This window comes from Chlorocebus sabaeus, chromosome 23 (genome assembly GCF_047675955.1).
Source record: "Chlorocebus sabaeus isolate Y175 chromosome 23, mChlSab1.0.hap1, whole genome shotgun sequence".
Taxonomy (NCBI): Eukaryota; Metazoa; Chordata; class Mammalia; order Primates; family Cercopithecidae; genus Chlorocebus; species Chlorocebus sabaeus.
In genome coordinates this window covers 50498326-50516544 of record NC_132926.1, presented here as the reverse complement: position 1 = coordinate 50516544, position 18219 = coordinate 50498326, and the positions used below count along the sequence as shown (strand labels likewise).

At 35.6% G+C, this 18219-nt stretch overlaps 1 protein-coding gene across 8 annotated transcripts in view; it reads right to left on the bottom strand.

Moving 5' to 3' along the window:
* Positions 1 to 18219, bottom strand: part of RAPGEF6 (Rap guanine nucleotide exchange factor 6) — a 210992-nt gene that overhangs the window by 116159 nt on the left and 76614 nt on the right. For all 8 annotated transcript variants that reach the window (XM_073010711.1, XM_073010712.1, XM_008014336.3 and 5 more), the window contains one exon: positions 5114 to 5257. In XM_073010711.1, coding sequence (XP_072866812.1) covers positions 5114 to 5257 — 144 coding nt within the window. The remainder of the gene's footprint in view (positions 1 to 5113; positions 5258 to 18219) is intronic.

Below are 18219 nucleotides of genomic sequence, written 5' to 3'. Positions count from 1 at the left end.
CATCCATTCTGATGAGAGAGATATTTAAATAAACAATTACACTGCAATGTAGTATAACTGTAATTATACTCAGCATAATGAGTGCTTACAGGCACATAAACAAGACATTATGGGAGTGCAGATATGTGCTTAATCCTTCCCAAGAAAAAAATCAGAGTTCTCCACGACATGATGTGAAATTAAGTCTTGAGACTTTTGTTAAGAGGACAAAGAATAAAAATACATTTTAAGTAAAAGGAATTGTATATACAAGAGATGTACATAAACACATGGTTTCTTCAAGGGTCAGCAAGCTTGTTCAGTATGGCCAAAAAATAGGAAATACAGAGAAAACAGGTAAAAGATAAAGTTGGAGAAGTGAACAAAGTCTAGATCTGTGCTGTCCAACTAGGGACATGTGGTTATTTACTTGTAAATTGTGCTCAATAGCTCAATACTATGGCTAGCTAGCTGCTATCAATTTCGATGGCACAGACATAAAATATTTCCATCATAACAGAAAATTCTATTAAACAGGACTGGTCTAGACTATGAATTTCCTTGCATGCTAGATCACTGGAATTTTTCTGATAACTGGTGGTAGGCCATAACAGTTTTATAAACATTTAAGAGTTTAAAACAAGTGACACTGTTAGAGCTTCACTTAGAACGGACAGAAGCAAAATAAATGGACTAGTTACTGGCAAAGGTAAAGGGGAGGATGTAGAAAGCAGGGCTAGCGATAGGGAAACAAGTTCAGAAAGAAGATAAAAAATTTTAAATCAAAGAAACAAACTGATTAAGTAGGTATCTTCTGATAAAGAAATTAAACAGGCCGGGCGCGGTGGCTCAAGCCTGTAATCCCAGCACTTTGGGAGGCCGAGATGGGCGGATCACGAGGTCAGGAGATCGAGACCATCCTGGCTAACATGGTGAAACCCCGTCTCTACTAAAAATACAAAAAATAAGCCGGGCGAGGTGGCGGGCGCCTGTAGTCCCAGCTGCTCGGGAGGCTGAGGCAGGAGAATTGCGCGAACCCGGGAGGCGGAGCTTGCAGTGAGCAGAGAGCGGGCCACTGCACTCCAGCCTGGGTGACAGAGCGAGACTCCGTCTCAAAAAAAAAAAAAAAAAAAGAAAAAAGAAATTAAACAATGCTTTTCAGGTTTTCTAATTTTTCAAAATCTCCTAAAATGAAACAATACTGCTTTTACAGTGAAAGGTGGCTGGGAGATTTTGAGAGATGCTATTACAACAGACCTATAAAGAAAAAGGTGAACAGTAAAGAAATGACATGGGCAAATTAAGTGAAAAGCACAAATTCTGAAACACGTGAAAGGAAGAATCTGTAGATATTATTGACTGATTAGACTGTGAATACACACACATGTTCTAAAAATTTCAACCACCACCCCCAAGACAGGCAAACCTGGTATTACAATATCCTCATTTTTAGAGGTGAAACACCAAAGATTTAGATGAACTGGCATCATTCAGTTAGTGAAGCAAGAATTCAAGATAGATGGCTCATCTAAATACTGGACTTTTTATACTTGGCTTGATTACTCATCCTGCTCACTAAATATTGCTCTTGATCACCTTTCTGCTGTCTAAATGCCAAAGTCATCTGCCTCAAAGATCAAAGCTCTGAAATTTCTGAGACTATATGAAGACATTTAAATTTGTTGTAAACTCTAAAAATATTTGAATATTTTACAAAGGAATATGAATATACAAATCACTAATAAGTACATGAAAAGAGGCTCAACACTGTAAGTCATCAGGGATATGTAAATTAAAATCAAAATGAGATACCACTATATAACTATTAAAATTTTAAAAAATAATAATAAAATCTGACAATACCAAGTGTTGGTGAGGATGTAGAAACTGTCATTTTCAAAGAACACAAATTATGTAAAATGCAACATCCACACTAAATAACAATTTTGGTCATTTCTTATAAAATTAAGCATACATTTGCCTTATGACCAGTCACCCACTCCTGGGTATTAACCTAAGAGACATGGAAGTATATGTATCAACAAAGATTTGTACATAAATGTTCATAGTAGCTTTATTTGCAATTGCTCAAAACTGGAACAATGCAAATATTCATAAACTGGCAAACAGAGAAATTGTGGTATATTCATATAATGAAGTAATACTCACCAATAAGAGAGGGGAAAAAATACAATTGATACACACAACAGGGAATGGTCTCAAAATCATTATAATAAGTGAAAGAAGCCCGCTCCCAAAAAATTCACATTATATGATGCCATTTACATAAAATTCTAGAAACTAAAATTAATCCACAGTGACAGAAAGCAGATAAATGGTTGCTTGAAGATGGGGATTTAGAAAAGATGAATTACAAAGGGAGACAACCCTAAACTTTAGGGTGATGGAAGTAATCATAATCTTGAATATGGTGATGGTTTCAAAAGTTTATTATACATATGTCAAAATTGATCAAAATCAAAATTTCATTTAAAAAAATTTATTTTTTTTTGAGACAGAGTCTCACTCTGTAGCCCAAGCTGGAGTGCAATGGCATGACCTTGGCTCACTGCAACCTCCACTTCCTGGGTTCAAGTGATTCTCCTGCCTCAGCCTCCTGAGTAGCTGGGATTACAGGCAAGTGCTACCACGTCCAGCTATTTTTTGTATTTTTAGTAGAGATGGAGTTTCACCATGTTAGCCAGGCTGGTCTCAAACTCCTGATCTCAAGTGATCTGCCTGCCTTGGCCTCCCAAAGTGCTGGGATTTCAGGCATGAGCCACCGCGCCTGGCCCAAAGTGTGCACTTTAAATATGAGTAATGCATTAACTTTAATAATATCTCAATAAAGTGATAAGAAATTGTATCAAAAAATTGTTGCAAACTCAAGACCAACATTCAACAGAGCTTCAAAAATGTTATTACTATTATAGAAGTGCTCACCATACATTAAAAAAAGTCACATTAAGATTAGGGTTCATGTTTATACAAAGCAATAAAACGACAAAACTATAAAAATATTTCATACGAATAAATCATCTTTTTCAGTCATTCTAAGAATTTAGTTAGAAAATAATTAAAATACACGCAAAATCTTTAATGCAAACCCTTGTACAAGTTGGGTACTAAAGAATAATTACGATAAACAACAGTAACATCTTTAAATTTTTTTTACCCTTCAACACTCTAGCAAGAAAAAGTAGATGATGGTTTACACATTAAGGGAAAAAACAAACTCAAATTTCCACTGTTGTCTAAAAGAAGAAATGATTCTTCCTGATCTTTTTCTCTCTGAATTGCTGATAATAGAACAAAAGACATAAAGAACCCTATAAAGGCCATTAAACCAATTGTCTTCTTGCTGCTCTCATAAACATGATTAAGATTTTTGCTACATAGCATCTTTACCTAGACCAACTGCCAACATTGTAGGACACTGGCCAGACGCACAGGTGTTACATAATTGGTATAATTAATTAAAAGTAAATGAAACCTTCAATACCATATTTTCTAAGTTAACTGAAATATATCCTTTTTAGGAAAAAATGACTCCGTTAATTCAAGAAACAGCACATGTACATAACATGACCAAAAAGCTTCTCTAACCCGGTCTCATAGTTAATAAATCAGTTTTGTCTAAAATGAATCAATTTCTCCTTTTCATGATTTGTCAAACTCTTGACAGTACTTAGTAGGATCACCATCTAACACTAGGTATACATGCAAAAATGCCACTATACTTAGCGTTATCAAACAAATGGAATCCATAAGGAGTATGTCTATTGCTCTTTCTGATCCCAGGAAAACAGTATATCTAGAAGACGACAACTCTCAGTACAGAGGAGGGCTAAAAGCAAATGACTCACAAGCATGGCCCACAGTTAATAAAGAAAATATGCAATCTGTCTAGGATTCATGACAGCACACCAAAAAAATGTGAGAAAAGAAGATACTGAAATTGAGACTAGAATGAGCAAGCAATCAAAACACACACAATGTATGCACTCTAGCTCATACAAGGAAAACCAAATATTACAATTAAAGATTCATTTATTAATTCTACCTCTTGACATTTTTTCTACAGAGATGAAAATGTGGGCATACATTGCACTTAGCACCTTAATTTTTTAAAAATAAGGAAAAGGCTGGGCACTGTGGCTCATGGCTGTAATCCCAGCAATTTGGGAGGCCGAGGCAGGCAAATCACGAGGTCAGGAGATCGAGACCATCCTGGCTAACACGGTGAAACCCTGTGTGACAAATATCAGAGCTGTCTTAATGCTAACACTTATTCCAGTACAAACAGCTCTCGAAACAATCTTTCTTATTCCTAACACCTAACATGGAATGAGTAAATATCTGTTTATAACAACTGAAAGAACTAAACACATCCTTGGGAATTCCACTATAATCAATCACCCTTTTTATTATTATTTTTAACACATGCAAACAAGAGGAAATGCTCTGTACTAATTGTTTTAATATTCTAGAAATCGTACTTTGGAAATTGGTAACTATGAAACCTCTCCCCTCAAAAATACACATGATTTTTTTTAGATTACCCTTATTTCTTGATTTAACTACTTTTCAGTCTAAAAAGAAGCTATTCACAACTACAAAATTAAAGACTTTTGAAGATAAAGCTTACTTTTTTTTTTTTTTTGGCAATGGAGTTTTGCTCTTGTTGCACAGGCTGATTGGCTCACTACAACCTCTGCCTCCTGCCTCCCGAGTAGCTGTGACTACAGGCACACACCATCACACCCAGCTAATTTTTGTATTTTTAGTAGAGATGGGGGTTTCACCATATTGGCCAGGCCAGTCTTGAACTCCTGACCTTGTGATCCGCCCGCCTAGGCCTCCCAAAGTGCTGGGATTACAGGCATGACCCACCGCACCTGGCCTAAGAACTTTTTTCATTATTTAAACAACAACAAAAAAGCAAAAACAGAACTCCTACTGGTAAGAGTATTCCTAACCAATTCTACCAAACAGAAGTATTTTAAAAGATTATATATTTACCAGCCCCAAACTTTTACATACAGAACCCAGCGTGTTACTACCAAAGATACATGTAAAGATACTATATATGAAAATTAAGGAAGATTCATGAAGTGTTCCTAAATATACTCACAGAAAGATAGCTGTTAACCTCCACATCATCAGTAATGGTTTGGCGCTCTCCTTTATAGTTAATTTTCCGAAATCTTCTTCGGGATTGTCTGGCAGGAATTTCTCTTTGTAGAATACTATCTTCATTATCTTTGGCATTCTCTACCTGAAACACATGTTCATATTCCTGATTAAATATCAAATTTTTCCATATTATTGACAGTCTATGGAGTCTTAACAGGTTCATAAGGAAGCTTCATTTACTTCTTATAAAAAACTGCCTCAAGAAAACCGTCTGTATAGCACAATGCTCATGAGTTAAAGATTAAAGGTGATGTTATTATAAAGATCTGGAGACCACAGTTTCCGTCCAGGAAACAGTCTCTCTTGTGCACATAAACAGTCTCACATAAATATACATCCTCTAAGCAAAGTCACTTACCAGAAATGAAGGCTGTTAACTACACCTACATATTCAATAATTACAACTTCAGAGTTCCTCTAATTACAAAATGCCTGATTATAAACATATTTTACTTAGCAAACAATCCTGGTTATGGTTTTAGTTAACTGTTAAAAAGTAAAACAAGAAAACTTTACGCAATATTCTTTAATTTTCAACTTAATGCATGACAATAGCCACAAGTAAGGCTGGCATCTTCTAAGTAAGAATAATAAAATGGAAAATTAACATTTGTTAGGAGTTTAAAATAGGCCAGCATGCATATACATTAAGTACTTAGTTCACACAACAGCCCTGTAAGCAGGTATTACTATCTCTACTTTGTAGACAAAGAAAAAACCAAAGATATTAGTGACATTCCAGTCTCACAACAGTGACACTTATTAAAGGTGAGTTGGCAACCTGGGCAACAGAGCAAGACCGCATTTCTACAGGGGGAGAAAAGATAAGCCAGACATGGTGGTGTGCACCTGTAGTACCAGCTACTTAGGAGGCTGAGGTGGGAGGATTGATTGAGCCCAGGAGTTCAAAGCTGCTGTTAGCTATGACTGCACAACTGCACTCCAGCCTGGGCAACAGGACAAAACTCTGTCTCCAAAAATTAAAAAAAAAATTTTTTTTTAAAGTGAAGAGGAATATAGACCTATGTATCTCAACAGCTTATGCCATTGATACAAGACTGCACTGCCTGTCCAATCACAGACTATACCATAATTTTTTAAATTAATTATTTTTATAAAGGTATATTGATATGTGCCAAAAATCTACCTGTATAACTAAGCTCACATCTAATAAATAACAAGTGGTGGTTTTAGTTTTTCCCTATAACTGCTCTTTTTGCTGATGTCAGAGTTCTTGATATTACCAAAAATTTCCTAGGCACCCACCCAAACACAGTGGTGTCCCCTTATCTGAGGGGGATACATTCCAAGATCTCCACTAGATGTCTGAAACTGCAGACAGTACCAAATCCTACCTATGCCACGTATTTTTCTGTATTTACAGAACTATGATAAAGTTTAATTTATAAATTAGGCACAGAAGAGATTAATAAATATAACTATAATAATATACTGTAATAAAAGTTATGTGGGGGGGCAGGCGCAGTGGCGAGTGCCAGTAGTCCCTGCTACCAGGGAAGCTGGGGCGAAAGGATCACTTGGGCGCAGGAGTTAACATCCAGCCTGGGCAACACAGTAAGACCCTGTCTCTTAAAAAAAAAAAAGTTATGTGAATATGGTCTTTTTTTTTTTTTTTTTTTTTAACTTATTTTAAGTTCAGCAGTACAAGCGCAGGTTTATTACGCAGGTAAACTTGTGTCACGGGGTTTGTTATACAGATTATTTCAGCACTCAGGTATTAAGCCTAGTGCCTATTAGTTATTTTTCCTGATCCTCTCCCTGCTCCCACCCTCCACCAAAAGGCCCCAGTGTGTGTTGTTCCCCTCTATGCGTCCATGTGTTCTCATCATTTAGCTCCTCTCTCTTTCAACAGTACCACGGTCCTGAAAATGTGGAAAGTGAAACTGCAGATATGGGGGTGTGGGAGACTACTGTATCATATCAACATTCTCAGCACCCCTGCTTGTCTTCCAAATCTTTGGTTCAATTCTCTCTCAGATCGTCAATTCTCTATAAATCCCTCCCATAATGCTCTTTCATTCCCATTACCACCTCTCCTTAATTCACGTCTTAATCACCTCAGTCCCAAACCACAGCAAGAGGTGATCCTGCTGCTTTAGGCATGTTCCTCTCCAATTCTATCCTGCATGGTCAGACAAATCACCTAGATAATCACCATTTCTCAGGTTTCCTGTTCAAAATGCCACAAGGGACTTCTAATGTTGACACCAAATAAATTTTAAACTCTTACATTTGATATTCAAAGTCATTATAAACTCCATTCCCAAAATGCTTTTATCACCTTATCTTACACTTACAATCATGGAAAAGCTGCTCCCTTATTTGCTTTCCCACAAAAATTCTAATTAGATACACAAAATTTCCTAATGATTTCTAAGAGTTGATATCTAATCTGTTTTGTTCAGGTGTGAATTCAAGAATAAGTAGCAGCCAACTCAATGTGACTATTCCTGTGCCCCTATATATAAATAACTTATACTATGCCAAGTAACTTATTTCTTCAATTTGGGTTATCATACCCATTCTGTCTTCACATGCTATCATTCAGACACTACCTATCTCAACAGCCATCTCTTCCATAATCACAAAAGATATACCACTCCTCAGACTTCGATTGGCTTATTGTGTATACACACCTAGACTTTTAAAAAATGGTACATGTTCTCTACTGCCTTCAGACCTTTACATATGCAGCTGTCACTTCTGGCTAAAAGCCCATTCTGTCTTTGCCAACATATTTGCCTCCTACCTACATCTTATGACTTAGTTCAACCAATCCCTCCTCTACTCCAGAAAGGTATTACTCCTTCTATAGCACTAAGCATACCAACCTCACTAATACGGTAACAAGTTCTCTAAGGCAGGAACTGTATTATGTAATATTACATTCATCTTTGTTCACCTAATATTCAAGACATTTGCCAAAATGGGTGTTTAACTAAATTTTCCCTTTTGCCTCAAATACATAGGTCCTTGGAATTATGTATAAGGTCCTCAAAAGGTATACACAAGGCCATATACCAGAAACTGTAGCTTATCTCATTTAAGGCTCACAATAACTCTATTACATAGTTACTTTTCCTATTGTATAGATGGTACAGAGTATCATAAAGTTAATTCACAGGTTGGGAAGGGTGGCTCACGCCTGTAATCCCAGCACTTTGGAAGGCTGAGGCAGGTGAATCATGAGGTCAGGAGTTTAAGACTAGCCCGGTCAAGATGGTGAAACTCCACCTCTACTAAAAACTACAAAAATTAGCCAGGCACAGTGGCAGGCGCTGTAATCCCAGCTGCTCGGGAGGCTGAGGCAGGAGAACTGCTTGAACCCGGGCGGCAGAGGTTGCAGTGAGCAGAGATCATGTCACTGCACTCAAGCCTGGGTGACAGAGTGAGACACTGTCTCAAAAAAAAAAAAAAAAAAAAAAAAAAAAAGTAAATTCACACAAGTAGGTGAATCAGGACTCAAAACCCAAGTGTGACTAAAAAGTCCAACTTCATATTGCTCTATCCCAAAATATAAAACAGATTATCTACTTTAGGCAAAAGTCCAACATTACATGATTCTTAGGTCTTTTAATATCTACCACTTATTGAGCAATGCAGAGATTTAAATAATAAAGGCTTTACAGAGTAAAAATGAAAGAAAAATAAATTTAGGAAAAGGCTTTCTACGTTTCAAAATCTTGGGAAAAGTACCAAATGCCAAGAAAAATCTAATCATGACTTTTATTCCAGGAATATAAAGAATTAAATGCCCTTAACAAAGTTCCCACTGAATATAACTGAATTGTGGTATTTAAAACATTAAAGCCTGCATTAAAAACAATGTTAAGATTTTTAAAAAATAAAACCACAAACACAACTGAAATGGCACAAAAGGTGCAGAATCCAAAGGCCAAGAATGATGTGAAAGCAAAAATACTTGAACTTGGGAAACCAATAAAGTCCTTGATCTACCAGACAGTTTCTGTTAAACTCTAAAGATTTTTCACTCTGATGTTTGCAGGGAGTGAGAGAGACAAGAGATGAAACAAGAGACTCTACCAAAGTTGAGGAATCTAATAGAAACCTACTGATAAAGCTCATCCCAAACAGCTACACCCTCATTACAAGGGTAAGCAAGGTATAAGCATAAGGGGACAGGAAGAAAACTTGCCTGGCACTGGGAAAAGGGGAAGAGGGGAAGCAACTAAACAAAAAATGCCTTCCCCTGAGAATTCAAAACCACAAGCCATCCCTCATGCAGATCTGTAGTTTGAATTCATAATACCTCAAGCGTGCAAGTAAACTGAAAGACATTCAGCACTATTAATATACAATAGCAGAAACAACAAATGCAAAACTTCCTTACAAAAATGCAGGGTTTTTTTTCTTTTTTTGAAATGGAGTTTTGCTCCTGTCACCCAGACTGGTGTGCAATGGTGTAATCTTGGCCCACTGCAACCTCCACCTCCCAGGTTCAAGTGATTCTCCTGCCCCAGGCTCCCAAGTAGATGGGATTACAGGCATGCACCACCATGCCCAGCTAAATTTTGTATTTTTAGTAGAGATGGCGTTTCACCATGTTGGCCAGGCTGATCTCAAACTCCTGACCTCAGGTGATCCATCCACCTCAGCCTCTCAAAGTGCTGGGATTACAGGCGTGAGCCACCGTACCAGGTCAACAAAAATGCAACTTTAACATAAACCTCAAAGTATTACCGTGCCTAAAGTTCCAAGACATATGAACTCATAGACAAACATAAAAAAATCCCAGCTACATCAAAATCATGTGAGGAAGCAAGACATAATTAAAAATAATAAACCCCCCAAAAAGCAGAATGACACTTGCAAACACTCCAATATACCGAAAGTATTAGAGAACAGAAAGCCAAAATTTAAAAACTTTCAAACAAAAGAAAACTTGAAAAAGAGCCAGAGATGATAAACAGCAACCAAGCAGGTGAGGCTTGACCAGGACAAAAAGCCCTAAGTGCCCTCCTCCCCATTGCCAGGCAACCAATAGCAATCTACATTTGCAGGAGAGATGAGAACATGAAGAGACCCTGCTGAAGCACAAGAGCACAGAGAAGGCCTAAAACTGAGTGGAGCAGGAACACTGACTGAGAAAAATCTTCCAGCAAACTCAAGGACAAAGTAACAATAAACAAATTTGAAACCACTGGTGCACTGAAGGCAACCATAACAGCAAGAGAATCCAAACCTAGCTCAACTCCAGCAGAAATGCGTTCATCTCTAGGCTTAAAAGCCATAGCCCTATACCCAATGCCTAACATTAAATCCAAAATTATAACTCACATAAAAAAGGTAAAACAACACAAAACAAAAAACAAAACAAACAAACAAAAAACACTGCCAAGAGACAAAGCAATCAACAGAGCAGTCTACAAAAATCAGAGTGGATCCAGATGCTGGAACTACCAGACAGAGAATTTCAATCAACTATGATTAAATACGTTATAGGTTCACTGGAAAAGGTACAGACAACACACACAGATGGAGAATTTTCGCAGATAAAAGAAAAATATAAAAGTAAAATGAAAATGTTAGAAACAAAAGATATAGTAATAGAGATGAAGAATGTCTTTGACATGCTCATTGGCAGACTCAACACAATTGAGTTAAGATCAATGAAATTAAACATAGGACAATAAAATTACCAAAGAGAGAGAGGAAAAGAGTTAAATAAGAAAAATGAAGGAATTGAATGGCATACTAAGATGCAACTAAAAAGGGAGTTAGTATAGTAAACTGGGAAGATAAATCCAGAAGATTTACTCAACATACAGCACAAAGTCATCATGAAGAGGTGAAAAATAAGAAAGCTAAGAATATACAGATGAAAGGTTGAAAAAAAAAGTTCAAGAAAGTGACAGAACAAGACAATATTTAAGGAAAAAAAGAATTTTTGATGCCCAAAGCAGTCCAAAAAATCCAAAACAGGATAATGAAAAACCACGATACCAAATTACAAAGAAAATACAAACAGAAGACTTTTAATGCAGCCAGAGAGAAAAAAGAGATCAGGAAGGCAATTAGATTAACGTCTGATGCCTCAAAAAACAATGAATGTAAAAAAATAGAATGTATTAATTGTGTTAATAAAAAATAATTCTCCTCCTAAAATTGTATTAATGGCAAAACAATCCTCCAAGAATGAAGAAAAATAAAGTTATTTTCAGAGAAAAAAGAAAACAATACCTGAGATACTTAACAACAAAAGATCTTCAGGAAAGAATTTTTAATGGGTGTACTTTAAACATAACACAAGTGTTACCATTAGGACGGTCTCATATACAAGAAAGAACTAAAAGCAAAAAATATTAAATACGTGGTTAAATAGGAATAAATAATGACTGCATAAAACAGTAAGGCAAAATTTACAGAATATACAAAGCTAAAATACTGGACAATAGGAATTACATTTGGATACCAGCATTAAACTCTTATCAGTTTAGCTACTTGTTAGCCTCAGCTGTTTTTAAGTAGGATTTTTTTTTTTCTTGTTTTTACACATAATCTCATTCTTGTTGCCCAGGCTGGAGTGCAGTGGCACAATCTTGGCTCACTGTAACCTCCACGTACCGGGTTCAAGTGATTCTCCAGCCTCAGCCTTCCGAGTAGCTGGGATTACAGGTGCCCACCACACCTGGCTAAGTTTTGTATTTTCAGTAGAAATGGGGTTTCACCATGTTGGCCAGGCTGGTCTCGCACTCTTGATCTCAGGTGATCCACCAGCCTTGGACTCCCAAAGTGCTGGGATTACAGGAGGGAGCCATTGTGCCTGGCCTAAGTAGGAATTTTAAAATAGTCAGAATTAGCACTAAAAGAAGAGACTATTTCTCCAAGAGTATGGTGGGGAGGAGAGGAAGGAGAAAAGAACTTAAAATAAAGGAGGGCAAAAAAAAAAGGGGGGGGGGGGGAACAAGAACAAATACAAAGCACATAACGTGGTAGAAGTAGATTCAGACCTATTAGCAATGACAATGAATACAAATAGAAGAGTCTTTCCAGGTAAAAAAGAATCTCACGTCAAGACCCCAAGTATTAAGATTCACAGAATCCTGATACTTCTGAGAGAAGCCCAATAATTTTAAATGTTTCTCTGCTTTCTGGTGAAGGAAATCCCAATCTAATACATTTCTTGGTGTCCACACCCGCTATAAATCATTAACTTAATGAAGGTTTGTTATCCTTTTAGTGGGGAAATGGCACCTACTTACTATCATCATAATCTGAGCTCTATAACCACTAGGAATGCTTTAACTACTTGGATATCGCTGCTTCTAAGCTTTTGCAATGAACAACCCTAGGAAACACATTTTTCTTCTTAAGGTGAAATAATTTGGTAAATACTTTTAAGAGAAAAAAATAGTCATGTGTCGATGCTGACACTTCCTATTGATGTTTTAGACTGGAGTTTTTCTTAACATCTTTAATTTTACACAACTCTTATGCTAAAATAAAAATCTTGATTACTAATGACATTTATTTATGCATCTATTAGTTATATTAACTATAATTATAATTATAAATTTCAATTATTTCCAATTAAATGTATCATAATATATAGAATTTTTCATAATTTATACATAAATATTACCCACACATATATAATTGCTTTAAATTAACAAAATCAACATTACCACTAACATCCTGGTTCCATCATCTTGGATACTAATTTGAATACTAATATTTATATATGTATAGATTTATGTATATGTGTTATGTTAAATTAATTATAATTAGTTACATATAATGGGCATCTATACACACACATATACAACCATGTGTTACTCAAACGATAAGGATACATTCTGAGGAATTAGTCGTTAGGCAATTTTGTCATTGTGTGAACATCATAGAGTGCACTTACACATAGACAGTACAGCCTACTACTTATCTAGGCTATATAGTATGGCCTATTGCTCCCAAGCTACCAACCTGTAAAGCATGTTACTATACTGAACACTGTAGGCAATTATAACACAATGTTAAGTATCTGTGTACTGAAACACAGAAAAGATACAGTAAAAACACAGTATTATAATTTTATGAAACCATTGTCATACATGTGATTGGTCATAACCAAAACATTGCTCTGCAGTGCATGACTGTACAGAAAACTGTAAGAAGACCACTAGCAGGCTGGGCTCAGTGGCTCACGCCTGTAATCCCAGAACTTTAGGAGGCTGAGGTGGGTGGATCACCTGAGGTCAGGAGTTTGAGGCTAGCCTGACCAACATGGTCAAAGCCCATTTCTACTAAGAATATAAAAATTAGCTGGGAGTGGTGGCGTGTGCCTGTAATCTCAGCTACTCGGGAGGCTGAGGTAGGAGAATCACTTGAACCCAGGAGGTGGAGGTTGCAGTGAGCTGAGATCATGCCACTGCACTCCCACCTGGGCGACAGATCGAGACTCCGTCTCAAAAATAATAATAATATTAAAAAAATACCACTAGTAACACCAACAACGAGACAACTGGCTCTTTCTGTGCTAGGGGACATACTACATTAGGAATGTACAGGTAAAATACTGTCTCTTAAAGTCACCAGAAATAATAATTATTCGTGGAACTATACCAAAATTTTACATATATTAAAATCATGTATTTTGTTTTTTGGGGGAAAGAGTAAATATTTTCTCCTTTTGAATTGTTTTTAGTATATAAAAATATTTACATGGCTCCCCTAAAATTGCTCTTCTTTCTCAGGTTTCTTCTAGTTCTCCTTGCTTTTTTATTCTTTTAAATGGCACAAAATGCAAAACACAAAATAAACACTATACCTGATGGTATATTTCACTGGGATTTCATTATATTCATAAGGTAAACTAACAAAAAGTAATATCCTTATTCTGGTAACTCCATACCTAAGAACATGGCATCTCTTTTTTGGCTCAAGTTTACTTTTTTTATTTCAGGGGTATTTAAATACATTGTTTCTGCACATTTGTTAAGTTTAATCTTAAGTGTTTTGTTTGTTGGTTTTATAGATGGAGTCTATGTTGCCCAGGCTGGAGTGCAGTGGCTATTCACAGACAGGAATAATGGGGACTACAGACGTGTGTCACAACACCCAGCTTAAGTATTTTTCATACAGTTTTTGTAAATTTATTCTTCTTCCCTTATGTGACATATGTTACAGATCAATTCCTTTATCCCTATTTTAAAAATATCCTGGGATTATGATGGGAATGGCACTAAATTTTAGACAAATTTTGAGATAATTTATATCTTAAAAATATTGTCTCAACTGATTTAAAGAAGATCTAAAAACAACTTTTTATGGTTTTCTGTGTAAAGGTCTCCTACTTTTTTTTAGATTTAATCTGATGTATATAGATGGTTTTGATGTTCATAAATGGTATGTCTATAAAATTCAATTTTCTACTTGCTTGTAAGGAGAAATACAATTGATTTTTATGTATGGACAAGTATCCAATGACCTTGCTGAAATGACATAAATTTCAAAAGTTCACACTTAGGTTATTTGGGGTTTTCTACATACAAATTATGTCATCTGTAAATCACAGTTTTATATTTTTTTCCAATCTCTTTCTTCCCCTGCCTAAATGCATCTTCTAGCCAATAGTTTTGGTATGGTGAGCTTTCTTCATATAATCCCAAATGTTGGGAGAAAGTTTTCAAATGTTTATTATAGGGTTTCTGCGGGTAACAATTACGTTATAAAAGTTTCATTCTCTTCCTACCTTGCTAAAAGCTTTTAAAATCATGAATGGGTTTTGATTATCAAGAGCTTTTTCTGCATCTACAGAAATTATTACCCGATTTTTTTTCTCTAATTATATCAATGTAGTGAATCCCATATATTTTCAAATGCTAAATCAACTTGTGATTCTGGAACTAAATTAAATGTAGTCATGTTGTTTTATCCTTTGTATGTACACTGAGATTCAACTACCTAAAATATTTAGATTTTTACATTTATTTTTATTTAAAAATACTAACCTGTAATACTGCTTTTGTATAATGCCCTTGTTAGGCTGTTATAAAAATTATAATAGGCTCACAAAATAAGGCAAAGAAGTTAATCTTTTTTTATTTCCTGTTAGATGCTAAGTATTATTTCTTCTTTAAATGTTTGGAAAAATTTACCAGTGAAGTCACATGGGTCTGAATTTCTAAATGAAAATGTTTATAATTACAGATTCACTTTCTCTGCAGATCTTCTATTTGTGTGTGTATGTGCTAGTTTGGTGATTTTTTTTTTAAAGGAATTTGACTAAAACTTCAAACTTACTAGGTTTAAGCTTTCCATACCATCTCCCTTATTAGCATTTTAAAAATGTTTGCTTGATCACAGTAGTGAATCCTTTTTCATTCCTGATACTGATCGTATGGCATGTTTTATTTTTGATTATCTTTGACAGGGGGTTATCAATTTCCTTAGTCTTTTCTGAGACTCAACCTTGTCCTTTGTCAATCCTCATTATCCTAAGTTTGCTTTTATGCCATTGATATTTATTTTTATATTGATCTTTATTATTTCTTGGCTTGTGATTTCTATTCATATACTGCTCTTTTAATTTCCTGACATGAACACTTTACTGTTAGCCTTTGCTCTTATACTACTAGGGCTTAAATTTCACAACAAGAAAGCTTACACTGAATTCTACACATTTTAATAGGTCATATTTATTCATTTAAAATATTTTCTAATTTTCTAAGTAATTCTTCTTTTACAAGCAATTTAGAGCATACGCCTGAATTTCAGAATTTGTATTTTTTTTCCAGCTGTGTTTTTATAATTGGTTTTTAAATTAATTTCATGGTGGTCAGAAACTATAAAATTTCAAATACTGAAATTTTGAGACTTGCTTCATGTCTCAGTATATGGTCAAATTTAAAAAACATTCCAAGCACACTTGAAAAGTAGGCACACTCTGTTGTTGATAGGTGTAGTGTTCCCTGTATGTCTCTTAGGTAAAATGTGTACATGATGAGGTTCAAATCCTCAATATCCTTACTGATTCGTGGTGGTGGTTTTGTCAGTTACTTTGGAGGTATATTAAAATCTCTTGGTCAGGCACAGTGGCTCATGCCTGTAATCCCAGCACTTTGGGAGGCCGAGGCAAGAGGATTACCTCAGGTCAGGAGTTCAAAACCAGCCTGGCCAACATGGCGAAACACTGTCTCTACTAAAAATACAAAAATTAGCTGGGTGTGGTGGGGCACACCTGTAATCCCAGTTACTTGGGAGGCTGAGGCAGGAGAATCACTTAAGCCTGGGAGGCAGAGGTTGCAGTGAGCTGAGATTGTGCCACTGCATTACAGCTTAGATGATAGAGCAAAACTCCATCACAAAAAAAACCTAAAAATAAAAATCTCCCACTGTGATTGTGAGTTTCTCTAGTTCTGATTTTACTAAGGACAATTTTTGGTTTATATATTTTGAAGGCATGTAAAGCTTCAGGATTGTGTAACCTTGATACAATTAACCTTTTATAACTATACAGTACCATTCTTACATTAAATAACGCTTCTTGCCTAAAAGTATACTTTGGGGCAGGCATGGTGGCTCACACCTATAGTCCAACACTTGGGGAGGTTGAGGTGGGAGGATTGCTTGAGGTCAAGAGTTCGAGATCAGCCTGTGAAACATAGCAAGGCTGTCTCTACAACAACAACAACAACAACAACAAATAATTAGCTGGTATGGAGGAATGCATCTGTAGTCCCAGCTACTTGAGAGGCTGAGGAGAGAGGCTCACTTGAGCCCAGGAGTTCAAGGCTGCAGTGAGCTACTGCACTACTGCACTCCACTCTGGGCAAGGTTCTGTTTCTTTTTAAAAAAAAAAAAAAAAAAAAAAAGATGAAGTTAAAACAAGGAGATTACTTTATAATGTGTCAGATTAAGATGACTAACTTATCAGGCGATCAAGAATGTGTTCAGTAACAGACATCTCCAATCACCAGTGGAGTTATTCAAATCTGTACAAACAGACAAAACCATTTGACCAGTCATTTTTAACAATTCTGAAAAATTTCACCTATTTTGGATTGTTTTCTCCTATAACTCATAAAGCATTTAAAATTATACCAATCAATAAATTAAATTTTTGAAATTTAAAAACTACCAGCCATAAATATATGTATTTGATGTGACTTTTTATTTTATATACTTGTTTTTCTGAAATACTGAAGAATAAATTGGAGATATAATGCTTCTTGAACCCAAAATACGTCAACATGTATTTGCTAACAATAAGGACTTTGTCTTACAGAACCACAATATGGTTATCAAACTCAGGGAATTTGATATTATCCAATCTGCAGTCCATATTTTGAATTTATCAATTGTACCAATAATGTCATTTATAGTTATGCCTATGATTTCTCCTTTTCTTCCTCCTCATATGAAAATATTACATAAAGTATGTAAAATAAGCACTAAAACAGGATGCATAACACTGAAGTAAAAGCAGTATTTCTTTTGCATACAGTATGAGAAATACAAAATACAACTAAAAAGTGAGAAAAATCAATACTGCCTGGGCAGTTTCCTTGCCATGTTCCTCAATACATACATTTAAAATAAAGAATTCTGAGGCTCTAATAGGAATCCCATATATTCAGTGCTTAAAGAAAACAAATTTGAAACAATACATACTCCATCCTTGAACAAACTTGAATTCAAGAAACATTTACTGAATACTTACTATGCAGGCAGCACTCTGCAATACTCTGGGAGATACAATAAGACATAACCTTTGCCCTGTAAGAGCTTAAAATCCAGTTGCTCACATAAAATTAGGGATAGTGAGTTCATGGTTATATAGATGATCCAGTTTAGGAAAGAGAAAACAAAATATTTGAAGATATCTGACTATAGCACCACGAAATGGAAAAGTAGTTTAGTTTTGAGGCCTTACACTAAAATGCTTCATTAAGAATTCAATTTCTCTTCTCGACAGTTCAAATCTAATCAGATGACATGGTCATCTACATGAGATCCTAGCAGGACAATGAGTCCACTGAGTATATGCTATTTTCTAGTAAG